The sequence below is a fragment of the Hemiscyllium ocellatum genome, chromosome 32 (genome assembly GCF_020745735.1).
Source record: "Hemiscyllium ocellatum isolate sHemOce1 chromosome 32, sHemOce1.pat.X.cur, whole genome shotgun sequence".
In the NCBI taxonomy this organism is placed as follows: domain Eukaryota; kingdom Metazoa; phylum Chordata; class Chondrichthyes; order Orectolobiformes; family Hemiscylliidae; genus Hemiscyllium; species Hemiscyllium ocellatum.
In genome coordinates this window covers 50,897,690-50,921,565 of record NC_083432.1, presented here as the reverse complement: position 1 = coordinate 50,921,565, position 23,876 = coordinate 50,897,690, and the positions used below count along the sequence as shown (strand labels likewise).

The following is a 23,876-nucleotide window of genomic DNA, read 5'->3' as shown; positions in this document are numbered from 1 at the left end:
TGACAGGTGTAAAGTGGACCCAGATTTAATGACCGTCTGCTGAAGATGAATCTGAGATATGGGCTTTGCATTCTACCCTACAGCCGATATGCAGAGTCAGATTGGGAATATCACTCAGCTTTATTGAGAAACTAGAAAATCAGAGAAGAAACCTGATTTCTGTTGCAATCTCTAATTGGCTGGCTGTGTACTAGAATCAGTTTAACAGGTGTATGAATAAGCTCTCTTTTGAGTTAATGACTTGGATTTTTCTAGATAAAACAAATATGTTCTGTGTTTGAAGTTGTTTGGTACTGGTTGCTCTTTTCGTATTTTTCACTAAGTTGTCTTGCCTTGTAGTGTGTAATGGTTTGGGTGTAAACCGCTGGAAGGGAGTGCGGGCTGTGAACTCGAACAACATCGATTCCTTCACTGGCTGCACCAAGATCTTTGGAAGCTTGATTTTTCTTAATAAGACTTTCTATGGGTGAGTGTTTCCTACTGTCACCCCTGATCCTTCCTCTGATCCACCCTGCTTCCTTGATAACAAGCTGCTTGGGCACGCTGTCCATTTCTAGGATAGATCTTAGACCGTAAGACAGAATTGCAGAAATTAGGCATTCAGCCCTTTGAGTCATTCAATCATGGCTGATAATTTTCTCAACCCCATTGTCCCGCGTGGATCCCCTTGATACTCAAGAACCTATCTATCTCTATCTTAAATATACTTAATGACCTGGCCTCCACAGCCTTCTTTGGAAACTAATTCCATAGATTCACCACTGTCTAACTGAAAAAGTTTCTCCTTATCTCTATTCTAAAAGGTTTTCCCTTTACTCTAAGGCTGTGACCTCGGGTCCTAATCTCTCTGATCAATGGAAACATCTTCCCAATACCTATTCTGTCCAGACCATTCAGTATTCTGTAAGTTCCAATTAAATCCCCTCTCATCCTTCTAAACTCTATCAAGAATTTGCCCAGAGTTCTCAAATGTTCCTTGCATGATGAGCTTTTCATTCCTGGGACCATTCTCGGAATCTTCCAGAGCCTGCATAATTAGAGTTAAACTAAACGTGCAGCAGAAAATATTTTACACTGTGATTTACCAGTGTGTACCAAGGCCATCTGAAAATGTAACTTCTAATCTCCTCCCACACTTGGCTTCACACAATTTGCACACTCTCTCTGAAAGAGACCAGGAACCACCCATCAGGACTGACTCCCAGCTTCAAGTCTGGCTGGAAGAGGTGCTTAGGATGTCACTGTCAGTGCACCAAGTGTCCACTCTAATCTCTGCAATGATAACAATAAATGTGCCTTATATAACAGATTAGTGAAGTCAGGATAGGATTTGGCTCTGTCTAATTTTCTGCTGGCACCCACTATTGGAATTAAATATGAAGTAGACCCCTTGCAGGAGCTTCATGGGAAGGAAGGTCCACAGAGGAGGCAAAATATTTCATTGTTGTGCAGTGGGGCAGGTCACAGTACGAATAGACTCAGTTTGTTTTTGCCTTTTCAGTGACCCAACTACAAAGACTCCACCTCTGGATCCAAGAAAGCTTCAGGTCTTTGCTCCTTTGACAGAAATCACTGGTATGGGCTATTTATTTCTCAAATTGTTTCCTGAAAGACTGTGATTAACTCAAAGCAACAACCCTGTGTGAAAATACCACCATGTTCTGCAAGAAGGTAGTCTTCTTTACTCATTTTTGCAGATTTATGGGAGGATGCCATTTGGTCCAATGTGCTCATGTTGGTTTTCGAAAGAGCTATCCAATCAATCTTGTTCTTTCTCCATACCACTACAAATTTTATTTACACGTCAAGAATGTGCCTTATTCCCTTTTGAAATTTATTGTTGAATTTGTATCTTTCCTTTATCTATTTAGCATAATCCAGGTCATCATAACTTGCTATGTTAAAATAATATTTTTCCACTTTTCCTCTGATTCTTGTTTAATTACCAAAATCAACATTAACTTTTGTGTCCTCTATGTTCAATTCTGAATGTCACACTTTTAGGAAGGATGTCAAATCTGTATCCTCTGGTTACTCACTGTCAGCCACTGGGAATCTGTTTCTCTTCATTTATTTTATTGAGACTATTAGCGATTTCAAATGGTTGCAATAAATTCCTCCTTTTTCTTTGAAGAAGAACAATCTGAACTTCTCCAGTCTCTGCATAGAATTGCTACCTTGTTGCCATTCCTGTAAACCTTTTCTGCAATCTCTCAAGGCCTTGACAGCTTTTCGAACGTGTGACATTCAGAATTGAACGCTGTGTGCAGCTGTGACCATTTGTTCTAAACTCAAGGTGATATCCTTGTTGCCTTTCACCAGCCAGTGAAAGGAACCTTCCACTATTCAGACTCCTATTCATTCAAAGCTTCTGATGTGATCACTCTTCAATGTCTCAGCCACATTGAATAAATCCAAAACTTTCAAATCTCAATACTAACCCCAGAACTATTTCATCTCCATTAGGGAATGATAGTACTGTCCTTGTTTGGTCTATGTGTGACTCCAGACCCACAACAATGTAGAGTTGATCTTTAACTGCTCTGTGGCTACTGCTGACCTAGCCAGCGATGCCCACATTCCATGAATGACTTTTTAAAAATGCTGTCCTGAACCATGCTTTTACAAATTTGACTACCTGCTCCCTGAACCTGGACCATGCAATGTGCTGTGCCTTTGATGTGTTTTAATGCAATTGCTCTGACTCTGCAGGGTATTTATATATCGAGGAATGGCCACAGAATTTTACTGACCTCAATGTATTCGAGAATCTTGCTGTCATCCGAGGGCGATTGTTATACAGGTGAGATTCACTTTGACCAATCATTGCATGTGGCCCATCTCCTTTTTTTTCTTTCTCTCTCTTCGCTGCTGTCGTTCATGCTCCATCCACTTGAAGGCCAAACATATGCTTGACATGGAGCCATGCCCTTTGCGGTGCTCACACAGACTGTTGTGTGCAGAAGCCCTGATTGTTAATAGCCATTCTTATGTACCATATTTGGCATTTGCAATAACTGCTGCACTTATACCGATAAGTATCGGTTGCAAAATGCAATGTTTTAAAATCTTGATGTAATTAGGATGCAGTTTCTAATGGTTTTAAATTTTGATTTGCCTTCCTGTTTGGTTACAGAGGCGCTTATGCATTGTTGGTGCAGAATCTCCAGATACAGTCCCTGGGCTTGCGCTCTCTGAAAGAAATTAGTAATGGGCTGGTATTCATTCACCAAAACCTGAACCTCTGCTATGCCAACTCTATTCCCTGGAGCCAACTATTTAAGGAGGAACATCAGGAGGCATTGATAACGGCCAACAAACCGCAGGATATCTGTAGTAAGTAGAAACACTCACTGGGACAAGTTATCCAATCTTGTTAGAGTCCTTACTGAATTGATTCTATAAAATCAGTAAAGGAAGTTGGAACAGCGAGGCACTCACTTATGTTTTTCAGTTCAGCATAAATAAATTTTTAAGGGGTGACTGCAATATTGCTGAGAATTTGAAGATTTATATACATAGCATAAATCCTTTCAAGACATTATTGCTCCGAATCTCTGGATTCTCCTTCAGCCCACAAACCTCTGAGACATATGAACTTCGTCCATAATTCTAGCTTCCTATGTATCCTTGATTTTAATTGTTTCACCATTGGTGTCCATACTTTTAGTCACCTTGGCTGTGCAGTTCTCTCCCTATATATCTTTGTCTTTCAACCTCACTCTCCTCCTTTAAGATGTTTCTGTCTGTGTAAATGCACCTTAAACCTTTCTCCAGATCTGCTTCTACCACCTCCACTGGTGGCATGCTCCAGGTACCTATCACCTCCTGTGTTTAAAAGACAAATTTACACGTCTACGTTAAATATTCCCCCTCTCAGCTTAAACCTTTGCCCCCTAGTATTTGACATTTCCACATTGGGAAAAAGACTGATTATTCACCCCATCATGTGTTTCGTAGTTTTATGTTAGCCTACCAGGTCACTCCTCAGCCTCCAGCTTTGTTCACCTCTTGTTACGACACAGAAGTGAATCTCTGTTAATTAAACTAAACACCCAGAAAAGCTCACCTCACCTCGACATCTGTTAAAATATAAGTGACAGAGGACTCTTAAATTGCACTATTTAAAGAAAATAACATCAATTTATTTTTTAACTCTAAAAGGGAGCATTAAACAACTATTAACAATTCTAAGCCTCTCTTTCTTTCACCTACTTATTATTTGCCTCCAACTCTATGACAATACACTGTTCCAATGAGACACTTATTAAAATTAGGTGAACTTAATTTCAAAACCACACAACTGCTGTCATCTTCTGTGTCTTTCTTCTTCCGGCTGAAGATCTCCCAGCGACATCGTCTTTCTTTTTACTGTGAATATGTCTCATATGAAAAGGTAACTTTGATAGTGTGTATCCTAATTTCTTGGAGAGCAAGATGTTAGCTCTCCATGTGATTCTGCCTCGACAGCAGTTGCTGTCTGATCAACTTTCAAAATGTCCACATTTTATACGCCCCACCATCAGATCGTCCCATTGATTTGATGTTGGCGAAACAATAAATTCAAACTTGATTCGGTTTTAGTATCTTGGGGAATAATTTAAACTGGTTAAATTCAAATTGTTGTCAAAACAGTAACTAAAACTCAGGTATCCATTTCACAGCCAAATGTTACATATTTTCAATTTTCCAGTACAATCTGGGGCTGCCATCTCGTCATATACACAGGTGCTTGTAATCTCTCAATTTAGAACAGCATTCTCTCTTTCTCTCTCTTTCTCTCTCTTTCTTTCTCTCTCTCTCTTTCTCTCTCTTTCTCTCTCTTTCTCTCTCTTTCTCTCTCTTTCTTTCTCTCTCTTTCTCTCTCTCTCTCTTTTTCAAAGGTACAATACACGCCTTCAATTTCATAACACTCCTTTTAACTAATATACTCCAATTCAGACAACATCATGGTAAACCCCTTTTGCACCCTCTCCAAAGCCTCTACATCCTTCCTATTGTGTGACATCTAGAATTGCACACCATAATCCAAATGTGGCCTAATTAAAGTTTCACATTGCTGCGACCTGACTTGTCCAATTGTATGCTCAGTACTCTGACCAATAAAGGCAAGCATGCCATATTCCTCCTTTTCCACCTCGTCCACTTGTATTACAACTGTGAGGGAGCTATGGATTTGCAAGTCAAGATCCTTCTACGTATCATTGCTCCACAGGATCTTACCATTTACTGTGTACATTTCTCTTGCATATTGCCTTCCAAAATGCATCATCTCACGTTTGTCTGGATTAAACTCCAACTGTCATTTCTCTGCCTAAATTTTCAACTTACCTATATTCTGCTATATCCTTTGACAATCTTCCTCACAATCCAGAACTCTGCCCATTTTTGCGTTGTCTGCAAACTTACTAATCACAGCACCTTCATTATCATCCAAATCACTGAGGTCCCAACACTGATCTTTGAGGAATGCTGCTGGTTACAGACCTTCAGTCAGAAAAGCACTCTTCAACAACTACCTTCCATCTTACAACATGGAACATTACAGCGCAGTACAGATCCTTTGGCTCTCGATGTTCCGCCAACCTGAAGCTCATCTAACCTACACTATTCCATTCTCATCCATATGACTATCCAATGACCATTTAAATGCCCTTAAGTTGTTGAGTCTACTACTGTTGCAGGCAGTGCGTTCCAGTCCCTACTACTCTCTGAGGAAAGAAACTACCTCTGATATCTGTCCAATATCTATCACCTCTCAATTTAAAGCTATGTCCCCTCGTGCTAGCCATTACTATCTGAGGAAAAAGGCTCTCACTGTCCAACCTGTCTAACCCTCTGATTATCTTATATGTCAATTAATTCACCTGTCAACCTTCTTTTCTCTAACGCAAACGGCCTCAAGTCCCTCAGCCTTTCCTCGTAAGACCTCCTCTCCATACCAGGCAACATCCTTGTAAATCACTTCTTAACCCTTTCCAAAGATTCCACATCCTTCCTCTAATGCGGTGATCAAAACTGTATGCAATGCTCCAAGTGTGGCCACACCAGAGTTTTGTATAGCTGCAGCATGACCTCATGATTTCGGAACTCCATCCCTCTTCCAATAAAAGCTAACACACTGTATGCCTTCTTAACAATACTATCAACCTGGGTGGCACCTTTCAAGGAGCAATTTACCTGGACACCACGATTCTCTGCTCATCTACACTACCAAGAGTCTTACCATTAGCCCAGTACTCTGCATTCATATTACTCCTTCCAAAGTGAATCACCTCACACTTTTCCACATTAAACTCCATTTGCTACCTCTCAGCCCAGCTCTGCAGCTTATCTACATCTCTCTGTAACCTACAACATCCTTCGTCACTATCCACAACTCTACTATCCTTCGTGTCATGCATGAATTTACTAACCCATCCTTCTATGCCCTCATCCAGGTCATTTATAAAAATGACAAACAGCAGTGGATCCAAAACAGATCCTTGTGGTACACCACTAGTAACTGAACTCCAGGATGAATATTTCCCATCAACCATCACCCTCTGTCTTCTTTCAGCTAGCCATTTTCTGATCCAAACCGCTAAATTACCCTCAATCCCATGCCTCCGTATTTTGTACAATAGCCTACCATGGAAAACCTTATCAAACAGCTTACTGAAATCCATATACACCACATCAATCGCTTCACCTTCATCCACCTGTTTGGTCACCTTCTCAAAGAACTCAATAAGGTTTGTGAGGCACGATCTACTCTTCACAAATCAGTGCTGCCTATCCCTAATCAACTTATTCCTTTCTAACTGATTATAAATCCTATTTCTTGAACCCTTTCTAAAACCTTACCCTCAATCAAAGTAAAGCTCACTGGTCTATACTTACTTGGGCTATCCCTACTCCCCTTCTTGAACAAGGGAACAACATTTACTATCTCCAGTCTTCTGGCACTATTCCTGTCGACAATGATGACATAAAGATCAAAGCCAAAGGCTTGGCTACCTCCTCCTTGTCTTCCCAGGGAATCCTAGGATAACTTCCATCCGGCCCAGGGGACTTATCTATTTTTTACACTTTCCAGAATTGCTAACCTCCTTGTAAACCTTAATCCCATCTCGTCTAGTGGATCATCTTCTGTGACCAAGCTGATTTTGTATCCAATTTACCAACATACAGTGGATCCCATATGTCTTGATCTTCTGGACCTGCCTACTAAGAAGGATCTTACCAAATGCTTTTGTAAAATCTATGTAGACAACATCCACTGCCCCACTTTCATTAATCATCTTTGTCTCCTTCTTGAAAACCTCCATCAGATTTAGTGACACAAGATAAAAGCAAATTACTGCGGATGATGGAATCTGAAACCAAAAGAGAAAATGCTGGAAAATCTCAGCAGGTCTGGCAGCATCTGTAAGGAGAGAAAAAAACTGATGTTTCGAGTCTAACTGACCCTTTGTCAAAGCTTTGACAAAGGGTCAGTTAGACTCGAAACGTCAGCTCTTTTCTCTCCTTACAGATGCTGCCAGACCTGCTGAGATTTTCCAGCATTTTCTCTTTTGTTTAGTGAAACAAGACCTCTCCTACACAAAGCCGTGCTGAATCTCCCAAATAGGTCCATTATTTTCTAAATGTAAGTAAATACCAGCAGTTTCCCTACCGCTGATATAAAGCTCACAGCCCTATAATTTCCTGGATTATCTCTGTTGCCCATTTTAAACAATGAAACAGCATTGGCTTTTCTCCAGTCCTCAGGGACTACACTTGTGACTAAAGAGGATACAAAGTTGTTTGTAAAGTGCCCCAGCAATCTCCTGTCTTGCCTCCCTCAGTATTATGGGATAGATCCCATCAGGCCTTGGGGATTTATTTACCTTAATGCTTTTCAAGATGCTCAACATCACCACCTCCCTTAATATCAATATGCCCTGAAATGTCAACATACACCTTCCTAATCTTACCATCATTCATGACCTTGTCTTTGGTGATACCAATGCAAAGTGCTCAATAAGGACCTCATCCACTTCCTCTGGCTCCATGCATAAATTCCCTCCTTTGTCCTTGATGTAATAGCGTGTCCTTGAGTGCAGGAGTTGAGGTCTTGCATAAATTTAATAGGAACTCAGTTAGAAAACAGCTGGAGAACGGTGTGCAATTTTAATCTCCTATCTCAGGAAAGGCATTGTTATAAAGGGCATGTGACAGAGGTTCATCAGACCTGTCCCTGGGTTGATGGGCAGGTTTGGGAAAACTGGGTCTATATTCACTAAAATTTCAAAGAATGAGAGGTGATCTCTTTGGAACTTACGAATATTTAAAGGGATGGCAAGGTAGATGTGAGTGAGATGTTTCATCTGGTTTGAGAGTCTAGAACCAGGGGCACACTTTAAAAATGTGGGGGATGCCACTTACAGTTAAGGTAAGGCGAAACTTTTTTACTCAGAGGGTTGTAAATCTTTGGAATTCTGTATCCCAGAGGCCTGTGGATGCTCAGTATTTAAATATGTTTAGGGCAGAGACAAGTTTCTGATTACCAATAGCAAAGAGTTGTGAGAATAGTATGGGCAAAAATGTTTGTTTAATCGTTGCTATGCTTAACGCTAGGGCAGGTTTGATGGAGTTGAATAGCCTACACCTGGTCCTTTGTTCTGGTTAAATAAGCCCCTAATAATGTGGATCTGGTTCTGATCTGGAACCAGTGTTCAGGCGAAAAGGATAAATAGGGTGGTCACTAGGATTTTAAACTTGTGAGCGGGAGGGTGGGGTGGGAGGGATAGGGGAAACAACAGGGAGTATGGAGTCGAGTTGAAGGATAAGCAGTAGGTTAGCATGTGTGCAGGGTTTAAGTTTCAGGCAGATAAGGAATGAAGCAAAAAGGAAGGATAACTTAGGATCTATTACTAAAGGTGATGGAAATAATGAGAGTAAGAAAATTAGCATTAAGATGCTTTACCTGAATGCTCATAGTATTCGAAATAAAGTAGATGAATTAACAGCAGAAATCATCGTGAATGATTTTGATGTGGTAGCCATCACAGAGCCGGGTTGCAGGGGGTTCAGGGCTGGCAGTTAAACATCCAAGGATTTACAACTTATCGAAAAGACATGGAGGTGGGCAGAAGGGAGGGGTGACCTTGTTAGTTAGGAATGAAATTAAATCTATGGCACTGAATAACATAGAGTCAGATGATGTGGAGTCTGTGTGGGTGCAGTTGAGGAACCACAAAGGCACAAAAACCATAATGGGAGTTTTGTGCAAACCTCCCAACAGTGGCCGGAGCAGGGGCACAAGGTGTACCAGGAAATGGGGCATGTCAGAAAGGTACAGTCACGGTGAGCATGAGGGACTTCAGCATGCAGGTGGACTGGGTGAATAACGTTGCTGGTGGATCCAAAGAAAGGGAATTCATGAAATGCTTACAGGAATGCTTTTTGGAACAGCTTGTGATGGAGCCCACAAGGGAGCAGGCTATTCTGGATTTGGGTGCCATGTAATGAGCCAGACTTTATAAAAGATCTTAAGGGAACACTTAGGGGGCAGCGATCATAATATGGTAGAGTTCAGTCTGCAGTTTGAAAGAGAGAAGGCAAAATTGGACTTAATGGTGTTACAATTAAATAAAGGTAATTATAGGAGCATGAGAGAGGAACTGATGAAAATCAACTGGAAGCAGAGCCTGGTAGGGAAGACTGTAGAGCAACAATGGCAGGAGTTTGTGGGTGTAATTGAGGACACAGTTCAGAGTTTCATCCCAAAGAAAAGAAAGACTATCTGGGGCGGGGGGGTGGGGAAGATTAGATAGCCATGGCTGAAAAAGGAAGTCAGGAAATGTATCATAGAAAAACAGAGTCTATAAGGTGGCCATGAGCAGTGGAAAATCAGAAGATTGGAAAGACTACAAAAATAAACAGAGGATAACAAAGAATGAAATAAAGGAAGGAGAGGACCAAGTATGAAGGTCAGCTAGCCAGTAATGTTAGAAATGACAGTAAAAATTTCTTTCAATACATAAGAAACAAACGCGAGACAAAAGTCGAAATTGATGCAGGAAGGCTAGTAATGGGAGATAAGAAAATAACTGAAGAACTTAATAAATACTTTATCAGTCTTCACAGTGGAAAACATGAATAATATCCCAACAATTAAGGAGAGTCAAGGAGCAAAGTTGAGTATGGTAGCCATTACAAAAGAGAAAGTGCTAGAAAAGTTAAAAATTGATAAATTTCCTGGCCCTGATGGGCTACATTGTAGAATTCTGAAGGAGGTGGCTGAAGAAATAGTGAAGGCGTTGGTTATAATCTTTCAAAAATCACGAGTCAGGGAAAGTCCCAAATGATTGGAAAATCGCTGTTGTAACCCTCTTGTTCAAGAAAGGATCAAGACAAATGATGGAAAATTATAGGCCGATCAGCCTAACTTCAGTTGTAGGTAAACTTCTAGAGTCTGTCATTAAGGATGAGATTTTAAATTCTTGGAAGTGCAGGGTTGGATTGAAGTCAGCATGGATTTAGTAAGGGGAGGTCGAGCCTGACAAACCTGTTAGAAATCTTTGAAGAGGTAACAAGTAGGTTAGATCATGGAAACCTGGTGGATGCTACCAACCTAGACTTCCAAAAGGCCTTAGATAAGGTGCATCTTGAGAAGCTGCTGAGTAAGGTGAGGGCCCATGGTATTCGAGGTGAGCTTCATTTATCTCAAGAGGGTTGGAATGTAAAAGCAACAATGTGCTACTGAGACTTTATAAAGCTCTGGTTAGGCCCCATTTGGAATACTGTGTCCAGTTTTGGGTCCCACACCTCAGGAAGGTCATACTGGCACTGGAGAGTGTCCAGCGGATATTCACATGGATGATCCCTGGAATGGTAGGCCTAACATATGGTGAATGGCTGAGGATCCTGGGATTGTATTCATTAGAGTTTAGACGTTGAGGGGAGATCTAATAGAAACTTACAAGATAATGCATGGCTAAGAAAGGATGGACGCTGGGAATTTGTTTCCGTCAGGCAGGGAATTAGAGGGGGTCAATTTAAAATAGAAATGAGACATTTCTTCAGCCAGATGGGCCTGTGGAATTCATTGCCATGGAATGCAGTGGAGGCCAGGACGTTGAATGTCTTCAAGGCAGAGATTGATAAATTCTTAATCTCACAAGGAATTAAGGGCTACGGGGCGAGTGTGGGTAAATGGTGTTGAAGTACCCATCAGCCATGATTGAATGGCGGAGTGGACTCGATGGGCCGAATGACCTTACCTCCACTGCTATGTCTTATGGTCTAATGTGAACGTCAACTGAAGTACCCAGTGGTTTGTAAGAATGGAATCACTGGCCAGGGTAGATTAATTACTGTTAGTGCTCAGCATTCACTTTGTTTATTTATTAAGGAGTAGTGGAAGTGTTGAGCATATAGCCTTGTCCAAGTGATCTACTTGATATAAAAGCTCAAAATTACCATCTCAATCACTCTTATCTGGTACTGTACAGCTGTGTTTCAGTATCAGTTACTGTTCATGTACAGTACATAGAAGGTAGAAGTGTCCAGTGTCTGATTTTTTTGTTTACTGCTGCTTCCCCTTTCCTTGCAGAAGCTGAAAAGCGCACTTGTCACAGCTTGTGTACAAACAGCACATGTTGGGGCCCAGGACCAACAAACTGCATCTCCTGTAAAACATTCTTTCGAGGCCGGGAGTGTGTGGAATCATGCAACTTATATGAGGGGTAGGGATGCATTACTTAAATAAAATGGAAGGGTTGAGTTGGTGTTGGTGGGGCTGTAGAGATACATGTTTCTGGCTAGTTTCTTAACTCATATTTTGTGTTTCTTTATTCCAGGGTGGTGAGGGAGTATCTAAGTGAGTCATCCTGCATTCAGTGTCACAAGGAATGTCTCCCACAGCTCAGAAACCTGACCTGTACTGGAATGGTAAAGAATCTCCGCTGAGTCAAGACTGACTAGGAGTCATTGGAGAGGGGAAATGGAACAGGGAATTGAGAGTAGAATGGTATAAGACAGATGTGCCTGTTGCAGACTGTGGATGGAAAAAGAAAGAGTGGAGAATGTGATACATTGGCGAGGGGAGAGGATAGGCAGTAAAGTTGGGAGAAATCCCTATCTATCTTAAGCTGTGCACCACTTTCATGTGAGATATAATCCCTTTTTATGCTCTAGTTTGTTGAGCGTATGCTCAGCACCTCCACTTGGGGATCAGGAAGACTGATGGTTAGATTAACCTAGCCCGAAATAACTATTGACAGTCTTCTGCCGTAGTTAATGATTGTTCTCAGTTACTCCTCCGTAGATCACAGCAGTTCAAGGCCTAATGAGAAAAGGCTTGAGGGACTTGGGTCCGTTATCATTGGAGAGAAGGCTAAGAGGGGATTTAATAGAGACATACAAGATGATCAGAGGATTAGGTAGGGTGGACAGTGAGAGTCTTTTTCCTAGGATGATTATGTCGGCTTGTATGAGGGGACATAGCTGCAAATTGAGGGGTGATGGATTTAATACAGATGTCAGAGGCAGGTTCTTCACTCAGAGATGGGTAAGGACATGGAATGCCCTACCTGTCAATGTAGTTAACTTAGCCACATTAGGGAGATTTAAACAATTCTTGGATAAGCAGAGGAATGATGACTGGATAGTGTGAGGAATGGGCTTAGATTAGTTCATGGGTCAGCGCATCTTCAAGGGCTGAAGGGTCTGTTCTGTGCTGTATTGTTCTATGTACTAAGGAGGCAGCACACAGTCACTACTTAGGGCAGTTAGAGATGGGCAGTGCAAATACTGGCCTAGCCGGCAACACAGGCATCTCATAAATTGGTTAAAGAATAGAGTCATTCCTTGTATAAGTGGCTACCCCTCTTGGGGTGGGCGGTTGGTGGAGGATTGTTTTCCAGACTGGAGTCCTCTGACCAGCGATGTTCCACAGGGACCGATGCCAGATCCACTTTTGTTTGTCATTTATATAAATGATTCGGATGAAAATATAGGAGGCATGATTCCTAAGTTTGCAAATGACATCAAACTTGGTGTATAGTACGCAGTGACGAAGGTTATCTAAGCTTACAAGGAGATCTTGATCAGTTGGGTCAATGGGCTGAGGAGTGGCGGATGGAGTTTAATTTGGATAAAACAAAGAAGGGCAGAATTTATGCAATTAATGGTATGGCCGTGGGTGGTGGTGTAGAACTGGGAGACCTTGGAGTTAAAGTACAAAATTCTTTGAAAGTTGAATCACCAGTAGGTAGGGTAGTTCAGAAGGCATTTAGCATGCTTACCTTTATTGCTTAGACCTTTGAATATAGGGGTTGGGACATCATGTTAACGTTGTACAAGGTATTTGTGAGACTTCTTCTGGAATACTGTGTGCAGTTCCGGCTGTCCTGCTTTAGGAAGGAGATTAAATTGAAGAGGGTTCAGAAACAAAAACTTACCATAATGTTGTCAGAATGGAGAGTTACAGTTATATTAAAAAAAAGCTGGATAGGCTGGGATCTTTTTCAGTGGGGCTTAGCACGTTGAGAGGTGACGTTATAATGGTTTATAAAATCATGAGGTACATAGACAAGATGAATAACATGGGTCTTTTCCTGAGAGTGAGGGAATTCAAAACTAGTGGGCTGAGAGGAGAAAGTTTTTAAAGGACACGAGGGGCAATTTTGTTTTTAAACAGAGTAGTTAATGTGTGGGAAGAACTGCCAGAGGAAGTGGTGGATGAAGGTACAGTTAAAACGTTTAAAAGACGTTAGATAAGTACATGAATAGGAAAGGTTTGGAGGGATGTGGGCCAAACACAAACAAGTTGGACTAGTTTAGTTTGGGAACGTGGTTGGCATGGACTAGTTGGACCAAATAGTCTTTTTCCATGTTATAAGTGTGTATGAATGACACCTTGTTCGCAACTGCTTTTCTGGTTGTGAAATGAGAGAATGTGTGGTGATATTTCTTTTGGTACTTGTTGAATCTATATGACTGCCATAGTCTTCTCTAAAATTTCACTATCAGACAGTCTACTCCAAACACATGGTTTGCTCAACTTTATCCTTGTCCCCATATGCAACACTTTCAGTTTCTGTTGTTTGATTGATTTTCTGCACCTTTCTGTTGAGGATCAATTGGACAAAGTCAGAGCTGTGCTGAGTTCATTGTAAATACTTAATGCAATTGACCTTTGTCTTGTGACCCCATTGCAGTGTGAAATGGCTTTGTGTTGCTTACTTGGCATTTCTGCTGCAGATGTTGCAGAAACCAAACTGGGTTTAACTCCAGAAATGGTAGTTCACTGTTGAGACATCATAACTTGGCCCTCATATTTTTCTCTTGTCTAACATGAGTTCCTAAAACCAATTGTAAAATCTCAGCTGCTATCTCAGGTGAGATTAAGTGCGCAGTACAGATTGCAAATCACATGAACTTCCCAGAAAAGTTTCAGTTTTTCACATTTTGTCCTCATGCTTGAGTCTAGCATGGCCTTGCTTCCCCTATCTCTGCTGTGATTGCTTCTAACCCCTCATCCCTCAGATCGCTACAGTGCTTCACTTCTAGTTTAAGTCAGTCTCTAATTTATATTACTGTAGCTTTGGTGGACATGCCTTTGGCTGCAGAGACCCTAATCTTGAGAATTTTTTCTATTAATCTCTGTGTGTCTCTTCCTGTAGGGCACTGCTTCAAATGTAAGTTATGGCAAGAATTTTGTCAACGCACCCTATATCTCACTGTAGTTTAGTGTCAATATTTGTCGGACTATGCTGTTGCGAAGTACCTTGGAGAGTTTACTATCCTTGAGATGCTGAATGAATGCAGGTGTTGACCTGTTTGGCTCAGCGTCTTCCTATCTAAATGAAACATTTTTTCTGTTTTTAACAAAAACAGAAATTAATGGAGAAACTCAGTAGTCTTGGAGCATCTGTGGGAACAGTTCTGTCGAAGAGTCACCAGACTCAAAGCATTAACTCTGCTCTCTTCCCAAACATGCTGCCAGAGACCTCCTGAGTTTCTCCACCAATTTTTTTTTGTTTCACATCTCCAACATCCATAGTTCTTTGTTTTAATGAACCGTCTTAGCTGGTTGAGGTCGGATTGGAAGGATGAGAAGATTTAACTGCAGGATTGATTAGTGCTGATATTTTTCTTTTCATGATTAGGGGGCTGATGACTGTGTGGAATGCGCTCATTACAGGGATGGAACACAGTGTGTGGAGAAATGTCCAAGTGGGTTACATGGGCATGTTTGGAAATATGCCGATGAAAACAACATCTGTCAACTGTGTCCAACAAACTGTAGTCATTCGTGAGTAAATAGCAAATGCTGAATTGAGACTTTTAGTAATTCTTCTCCAAGTTTGTGCTTTCTCTATAAGATTGTGTTTTGCCTTCAGGTGTACAACTGGTGAAGATGGATGTCCTGAGGAGCCTATTCACAGGTAACAGCACTGCTTTCATCACCTCCCCCCTAATATGCCAGTTCAGCCTCTCCATCAACATACACGCTATTAGTAGTGTGTCAACACTGATATTTCCAACTAGGAGAGAGTGAGGACTGCAGATGCTGGAGATCAGAGCTGAAAATGTGTTGCTGGAAAAGTGCAGCAGGTCAGGCAGCATCCAAGGAACAGGAGATTCGATGTTTTGGGCATAATCCCTTCTTCAGGAATGAGGAAGGTGTGCCAAGCAGGCTAAGATACAAGGTAGTGAGCAGGGACTTGGGGGAGGGGCGTTGGGAATGCAATAGGTGGAAGGAGGTTAAGGTGAGGGCGATAGGCCAGAGAGGGGGTGGGGGTGGAGAGGTCGGGAAGAAGATTGCAGGTCAAGAAGGGGGTGCTGTGTCTGAGGGTTGGGACTGAGATAAGGTGGGGGGAGGGGAAATGAGGAAGCTGGAGAAATCTGCATTCGAACTTTGTGGTTGGAGGTTTCCTAGGCGGATGATGAGGCGCTCTTCCTCCAGGCGTCGTGTTGCCATGGTCTGGCGATGGAGGAGGCCAAGGACCTGCATGTCCTTGGCAGAGTGGGAGGGGGAGTTAGTGTTCAGCCACGGGGCGGTTGGGTTGGTTGGTGCGGGTGTCCCAGAGGTGTTCTCTGAAACGTTCCGCAAGTAGGCAGCCTGTCTCCCCAATGTAGAGGAGGCCAGATCGGGTGCAGCGGATGCAGTGAATGATGTGTGTGGAGGTGCAGGTGAATTTCTGACGGATATGGAAGGATCCCTTGGATGCTGCCTGACCTGCTGCGCTTTTCCTGCAACACATTTTTCAGCACTGATATCTCCAACCTCAACATTCAGACGATTTGTAAACTATCCCAGTGACACATTCCACAAACTAATTTCCAGTATAGCACTAGGCAATTGCCATACCAGTCAGATTATCTCAATTTTCTTTTATTATCAAGAAATATGCATATATGTTTCATGTTTGTAGCCGTGACTAAGCAAGTTGTCAGTTCTTCATTTCAAGGTCAGCATCCAATCCTGGTCATTGGTAATGAATCCAAATTCCAAAAGAAGTTGAATTTTCATGGGTGACAGTGATGTTTTGCCATGAAGATTTTGAGTCCATGCAGTCCCTGGACTGAGGGGACTCTGCAGCATAATAAAAAATATTCCAGAGCAGCATCCCCTTTTGGTGATCCTGCTAAGGGATATTAGAGCCCCATGCACCTGAATGACGTCAGGAGGAGTAGGTGCTTATTGTGCTGTTCATATAAACTTCCACAAGAAATGTAGGCTTTGCTATCTTAAGCATCTACAAGATGCATTGCAGCAATTCCTTTGACAGCATCTTCCAAACCTGCTATTTCTACTGTCTCGAAGAATCATGGTGGCAGACATATAGGAACAGCAGCACGTGCAGCTTCCCCTCCAAGCTATTCACATGAGATAGATTTGGCAAATAGAATTAAGGAGAATCAAAAGGGTTTTTACAAATACATTAAGGCCAAAAGGGTAACTAAGGAGAGAATAGAACCCCTCAAAGATCAACAAAGCGGCCTTTGTGTGGAGCTGCAGAAAATGGGGGAGATATTAAACGAGTATTTTACATCAGCATTTACTGTGGAAAAGGATGTGGAAGATATAGAAAGTAGAGAGATAGATAGTGACACCTTGCAAAATGTCCATATTACAGAGGAGGAAGTGCTGGATGTCTTCAAATGCATAAAGGTGGATAAATCCCCAGGACCTGATCAGGTGTACCCTAGAACTCTGTGGGAAGCTAGAGAAATGATTGCTGGGCCTCTTGCTGAGATATTTGTATCATCGATAGTCACAGGTGAGGTGCCAAAAGACTGGAGGTTGGCTAATGTGGTGCCACTGTTTAAGAAGGGTAGTAAGGACAAGACCAGTGAGCCTGATGTCAGTGGTGGGCAAGTTGTTGGAGGGAATCCTGAGAGACAGGATGTACATATATTTGGAAAGGCAAGGACTGATTAGGGATAGTCAACATGGCTTTGTGCATGGGAAATCATGTCTCACAAACTTGATTGAGGTTTTTGAAGAAGAAACAGTAAGGCGTTCGACAAGGTTCCCTATGGGAGACTGATTAGCAAGGTTAGATCTCATGGAATACAGGGAAAACTAGCCACTTTGGATACAGGTAGAAGACAGAGGGTGGTGGTGAAGGGTTGTTTTCAGACTGGAGGCCTGTGACCAGTGGAGTGCCACAAGGATCGGTGCTGGGTCCTCTACTTTTTGTTATTTACATAAATGATTTGGATGCGAGCATAAGAGGTACAATTAGTAAGTTTACAGATGACATCAAAATTGGAGGTGTAGTGGACAGCGAAGAGGGTTACCTTGGGTTACAACAGGGTTTTCGAAGTTTGTGTGAAGATTTGTAGCTCGGTTGCTCATTGTTGTGCTTCTGTTCGCTGAGCTGGGAATTGTGTTGCAGACGTTTTGTCCCCTGTCTAGGTGACACTCTCAGTGCTTGGGAGCCTCCTGTGAAGCGCTCCTGTGATCTTTCCTCCGGCATTTGTAGTGGTTTGAATCTGCTGTTTCCGGTTGTCAGTTCTAGCTGTCCGTTGCAGTGGTCGGTATATTGGGCCCAGGTCGATGTGCTTATTGATTTGAATCTGTGGATGAGTGCCATGCCTCTAGGAATTCCCTGGTTGTTCTCTGTTTGGCTTGTCCTATAATAGTAGTGTTGTCCCAGTCAAACTCATGTTGCTTGTCATCTACATGTGTGGCTACTAAGGATAGCTGGTCGTGCCGTTTTGTGGCTAGTTGGTGTTCATGGATGCGGATCGTTAGCTGTCTTCCTGTTTGTCCTATGTAGTGTTTTGTGCAGTCCTTGCATGGGATTTTGTATACTACGTTGGTTTTGCTTATGCTGGGTATCGGATCCTTTGTCCTGGTGAGTTGTTGTCTGAGAGTGGCTGTTGGTTTGTGTGCTGTTATGAGTCCTAGTGGTTGCAGTAGTCTGGCTGCCAGTTCAGAAATGTTCTACGACCATTACTACCAGACTACTACGACCACTAGGACAGACTTGATCAAACCACTACAAATGCCGGAGGAAAGATCACAGAAGCGCTTCACAGGAGCCTCCCAAGCACTGAGGATGTCACCTAGACAGGGGACGAAATGTCTGCAACCCACATTCCCAGCAAGCGAACAGAACCACAACATTACAACAGGATCTTGACCAGATGGGCCAATAGGCTGAGAAGTAGTAGATGGGAGTTTAATTCAGCTAAATGCGAGGTGCTGCACTTTGGGAAAGCAAATCTTCACAGGACTTATACACTTAATGGTCAGGTCCTAGGGAGTGTTGCTGAACAAAGAGACCTTGGAGTGCAGGTTCATAGCTCCTTGAAAGTGGAGTCGCAGGTAGATAGGATAGTGAAGAAGGCGTTTGGTATGCTTTCCTGTATTGGTCAGAATATTGAGTACAGGAGTTGGGAGGTCATGTTGCGGCTGTACAGGACATTGGTTAGGCCACTGTTGGAATATTGCGTGCAATTCTGGTCTCCTTCCTATCGGAAGGATGTTGTGAAACTTGAAAGGGTTCAGAAAAGATTTACAAGGATGTTGCCAGGATTGGAGGATTTGAGCTACAGGGGGAGGCTGAACAGGCTGGAGCTGTTTTCCCTGGAGCGACGGAGACTGAGGGATGACCTTATAGAGGTTTACAAAGTTGTGAGGGGCATGGATAGGTAAACAGACAAAGTCTTTTCCCTGGGGTCGGGGAGTCCAGAGCTAGAGGGCATAGGTTTAGGATGAGAGAAAAGATATAAAAGAGGCCTAAGGGGCAACTTTTTCCACACAGAGGGTGGTATGTGTTTGGAATGAGCTGTGAGAGGGAAGTGGTGGAGGCAGGTACAATTGCAACATTTAAGATGGAATTTGGATGGGTAAATGAATAGGAAGGGTTTGGAGGGATATATGGGCTGGGTGCTGGCAGGTGGGACTAGATTGGGTTGTGATATCTGGTTGGTGTGGATGGGTTGGACCAAAGGGTCTGTTTCTATGCTGTACACCTCTATGACTCTAAATGAACAATTGAACAGGCTTAAGTGCTAAATGGCCTATTTCTGTCCCCACACAGCAATTAGTGGTGCAATAGTAGAGTCCCAGCTCTGGGCCAGAAGGCCTGGGTTCAAATCCCGTGTCCTCCAGAGGTGCATCATAATAGATCTGAACAGGTTGATCAGAAAATAATGACATAAAATTGGCCATCTGTAATGGATGTTGAAGTCATTTATCTTGAACTTCAGAAAATGTTTGTGAAAGTGTTTCAAAAACTATATTCTAAGGAAGTTTGAATTGATTAAAGAACAGGTTTCATCAATATTAGTACAATGAGTTGGATCAGATGCCATCCCCCACATTTAAAAGCTAACACCTACAAGACTTGGCAAATACATGGACATTATATAATAGGCAATTACATGGTAAAAATAAACTAACAAATTAAAAGATCTTCTATGATTTCACAATGTAAAATAAGCCAAGCATGGGATAAAGATTCAAAATTTGGCAATTAACCAAACGTTGGATAATTGCCGTTCAAAATACGTCAACATCACAAAACAGATGCACATCAGCTTGCAAGCTCCCAAAAAGCTCTGAACAAAATGCAGTTCAGTATTTCAGCTGCAATATTCTAATTTCACAATACAGCCAATCAGTTCCTCTCCAGAAGAGTCCACAAAAACTTCAACTTATTGCTCTCAGCCAATCTTCAACTTCTGATACTCACACTGAGTACCAAATCCCACAAAATGTATAACTTTACTCCATCCTTTCTCTCATCAAGAAATTTTTCATCTGAACCAGTGATATAAAAAGGAAATGTGAATAAAAGATGAATAGACAGCGACCAGAAAAATAGGAATTTTCATGTAACAAATAAGCAATTGTCATCTGAACTGGGAAGTTCATAATGCCTTGTTGGAAACAACATATTAGTGGAAAGAATTTAAATACGAAAGATAATTACAACTGTTAAACTGTAGTGCCACTAAAAAAAAAGGATCCTGAACCTGTTATTTATTGCAACCTTAATAGAGAGGTATAAATTTCAAGAAAGAAGCTTTAGCGAAAAAGAGATGTTCAGATATTTTATAGCAAAATTTGAATAACATAACCAGTAACTTCTGATAAGATGGTGGTGGAGTAGGACTTCTCAGCATGGGGCTCATCCACTTTTCTTTTAGTTTCTCTTCCTTTCTCCTATTGTCCTTACCTCTTCAAGACTTTGGCTATGGCGACAGTGTTGTCAGCACGCACTTGTGGCGGAGGTGAGTTTGGATTCACAGTGGCTTTTGCTTTGTTGAGGCGTTCTGAGCACTGACTTGTGGCTGCTGATGCAGAGGTGAGTTTGGGATCCTGCTGCCATCTGCTTACAGCGCAGATTCATGGAAGTAGTGCCCGAGGTGTGTTTGGGCCCAGTACAAGATCAGCCAGCAAGTAAGTAGCTGCATCAGCAAGATAGGCCCAAAGCAGACTCACGGAGGTAGCAGAGCTGAGCGTGGGCTGAAGCAATACACAACAGCATTGGTGATATCTGATTGGCAAGGTCCAGCAAGCACTCAGTCGTGAAGGCATTGGTGGAGGCACGATGACACCAAACAGTCACGACTTTGATTCCAGCCACAGCGATGCACCAAAAAAGACTTATGCCTGCTCACCAGGCATATGATGGAGCACTTAGAAGAAGGACTGTAAAGTTGGACAATTAGTTCATTTCTCTGCTTTCACATGTTTTGGTTTATTTTTCTGTGTTTTAAGATAGCACTAAAGGGTGGTGACATTGTACAAACACTTCACTGTGTTTTGTAGCACGAAACATGTGACAATGGTAGTCAGACAAACCATTGTACCCTTACTAACAAAGAAAAGACTAATGAGCAACTTCAACGTCAAAGAGATAAAAGCCCTCAAAACTGACCAGGATGTAATCATAGCTGCAAATGTGTTGCTGGTCAAAGCACAGCAGGCCAGGCAGCATCTCAGGAATAGAGAATTCGACGTTTCGAGCATAAGCCCTTCATCAGGAATAAGAGAGAGAGAGCCAAGCAGGCTAAGATAAAATTCACCTGGACTGTCTCAGACTCCTCCCTCCCCTTCCTAGACCTTTCCATTTCTATCTCGGGCGACCGACTCAACACGGACATCTATTATAAACCGACTGACTCCCACAGCTACCTGGACTACACCTCCTCCCACCCTGCCCCCTGTAAGAACGCCATCCCATATTCCCAATTCCTTCGTCTCCGCCGCATCTGCTCCCAGGAGGACCAATTCCAACACCGCACAGCCCAGATGGCCTCCTTCTTCAAGGACCGCAGATTCCCCCCAGACGTGATCGACGATGCCCTCCACCGCATCTCCTCCACTTCCCGCTCCTCCGCCCTTGAGCCCTGCTCCTCCAACCGCCACCAAGACAGAACCCCACTGGTTCTCACCTACCACCCCACCAACCTCCGCATACAACGTATCATCCGCCGCCATTTCCGCCACCTCCAAACGGACCCCACCACCAAGGATATATTTCCCTCCCCTCCCCTATCAGCGTTCCGCAAGGACCACTCCCTTTGTGACTCCCTCGTCAGATCCACACCCCCCACCAACCCAACCTCCACCCCCGGCACCTTCCCCTGCAACCGCAGGAAATGTAAAACTTGCGCCCACACCTCCACACTCACTTCCCTCCAAGGCCCCAAGGGATCCTTCCATATCCGCCACAAGTTCACCTGTACCTCCACACACATCATCTATTGCATCCGCTGCACCCGATGTGGCCTCCTCTATATTGGTGAGACAGGCCGCTTACTTGCGGAACGCTTCAGAGAACACCTCCGGGCCGCCCGAACCAACCAACCCAATCACCCCGTGGCTCAACACTTTAACTCTCCCTCCCACTCCACCGAGGACATGCAGGTCCTTGGACTCCTCCACCGGCAGAACACAACTACACGACGGCTGGAGGAGGAGCGCCTCATCTTCCGCCTGGGAACCCTCCAACCACAAGGTATGAATTCAGATTTCTCCAGCTTCCTCATTTCCCCTCCCCCCACCTTGTCTCAGTCGGTTCCCTCAACTCAGCACTGCCCTCCTAACCTGCAATCCTCTTCCTGACCTCTCCGCCCCCACCCCACTCCGGCCTATCACCCTCACCTTGACCTCCTTCCACCTATCCCACCTCCATCGCCCCTCCCCCTAGTCCCTCCTCCCTACGTTTTATCTTAGCCTGCTTGGCTCTCTCTCTCTTATTCCTGATGAAGGGCTTATGCTCGAAACGTCGAATTCTCTATTCCTGAGATGCTGCCTGGCCTGCTGTGCTTTGACCAGCAACACATTTGCAGCTGTGATCTCCAGCATCTGCAGACCTCATTTTTTACTCGAGGATGTAATCATAGTACCAGCGGACAAGGGCAGAATGATGATTATAATGGACAAGACTGAATGTATTCAGAAAGCAGAGAAACTACTTGCAGATCCTGACACCTACCTACAGAGGGTGCATGACCCCACACCTTGTTGTCCCTCTAACCCTAAACCTATGCCCTCTAGTTCTGGACTCCCACACCCCAGGAAAAAGACCTTGTCTATTTATCCTGTCCATTCCCCTCCTGATTGTATAAACCTCTATAAGGTCACCCCTCAGCCTCCGATGTTCCACAGAAAACAGTCCCAGCCTGTTCAGGCTCTCCCTATAGTCCAAATCTGCCAACCCTGGCAACACCCTTGTAAATCTTTTCTGAACCCTTTCAAATTTCATAACATCCTTCCGATAGAAGGGAGACCAGAATTGCACGCAATATTCCAAAAGTGGCCTAACCAATGTCCTGTACAGCCGCAATATGACCTCCCAACTCCTGTACTCAATGCTCTGACCAATAAAGGAAAGCATGCCAAACTATCCTATCTACCTGCGACTCCACTTTCAAGGAGCTGTGAACCTGCACTCCAAGGTCTCTTTGTTCAGCAACACTCCCCAGGACCTTACCATTAAGTGTATAAGCCATGTTCTGATTTGCTTTCCCAAAATGCAGCACCTCATTCATCTAAATTAAACTCCATCTGCCACTCCTCAGTCCATTGGCCCATCTGATCAAGATCCCATTGTACTCTAAAGTAACACTTGCTGTCCACTGCACCTCCAATTTTGGTGTCATCTGCAAACTTATTAACTATATTTCCTGTGTTCACATCCAAATTATTTATATAAATGATCAAAAGCAGTGGACCCAGGACTGATCCTTGTGACATACCACTAGTCACAGACCTCCAGTCAGGAATCCTCCACCACCACCCTCTGGCTTCTACCTTTGAGTCAGCTCTGTCTCCAAATGGCTCTGTATCCATCTGATAAAACTCTAGCCAGAGAGGCAATAGTCAACCTCCTGGACAAACAGAACAGATGACATGACGGGGAACCTATCAA

The 23,876-nt window shown here is 43.1% G+C and overlaps 1 protein-coding gene across 2 annotated transcripts in view; it reads left to right on the top strand.

Annotated features, from left to right (window-relative positions):
• LOC132830882 (receptor tyrosine-protein kinase erbB-2-like) overlaps positions 1-23,876 on the top strand; it is a 71,589-nt gene that overhangs the window by 32,792 nt on the left and 14,921 nt on the right. For both annotated transcript variants that reach the window (XM_060848800.1, XM_060848799.1), the window contains exons 9-16: positions 340-466; positions 1,502-1,575; positions 2,713-2,803; positions 3,137-3,336; positions 11,582-11,714; positions 11,829-11,919; positions 15,141-15,286; positions 15,375-15,419. In XM_060848800.1, the coding sequence (XP_060704783.1) occupies positions 340-466; positions 1,502-1,575; positions 2,713-2,803; positions 3,137-3,336; positions 11,582-11,714; positions 11,829-11,919; positions 15,141-15,286; positions 15,375-15,419 (907 nt within the window). The remainder of the gene's footprint in view (positions 1-339; positions 467-1,501; positions 1,576-2,712; positions 2,804-3,136; positions 3,337-11,581; positions 11,715-11,828; positions 11,920-15,140; positions 15,287-15,374; positions 15,420-23,876) is intronic.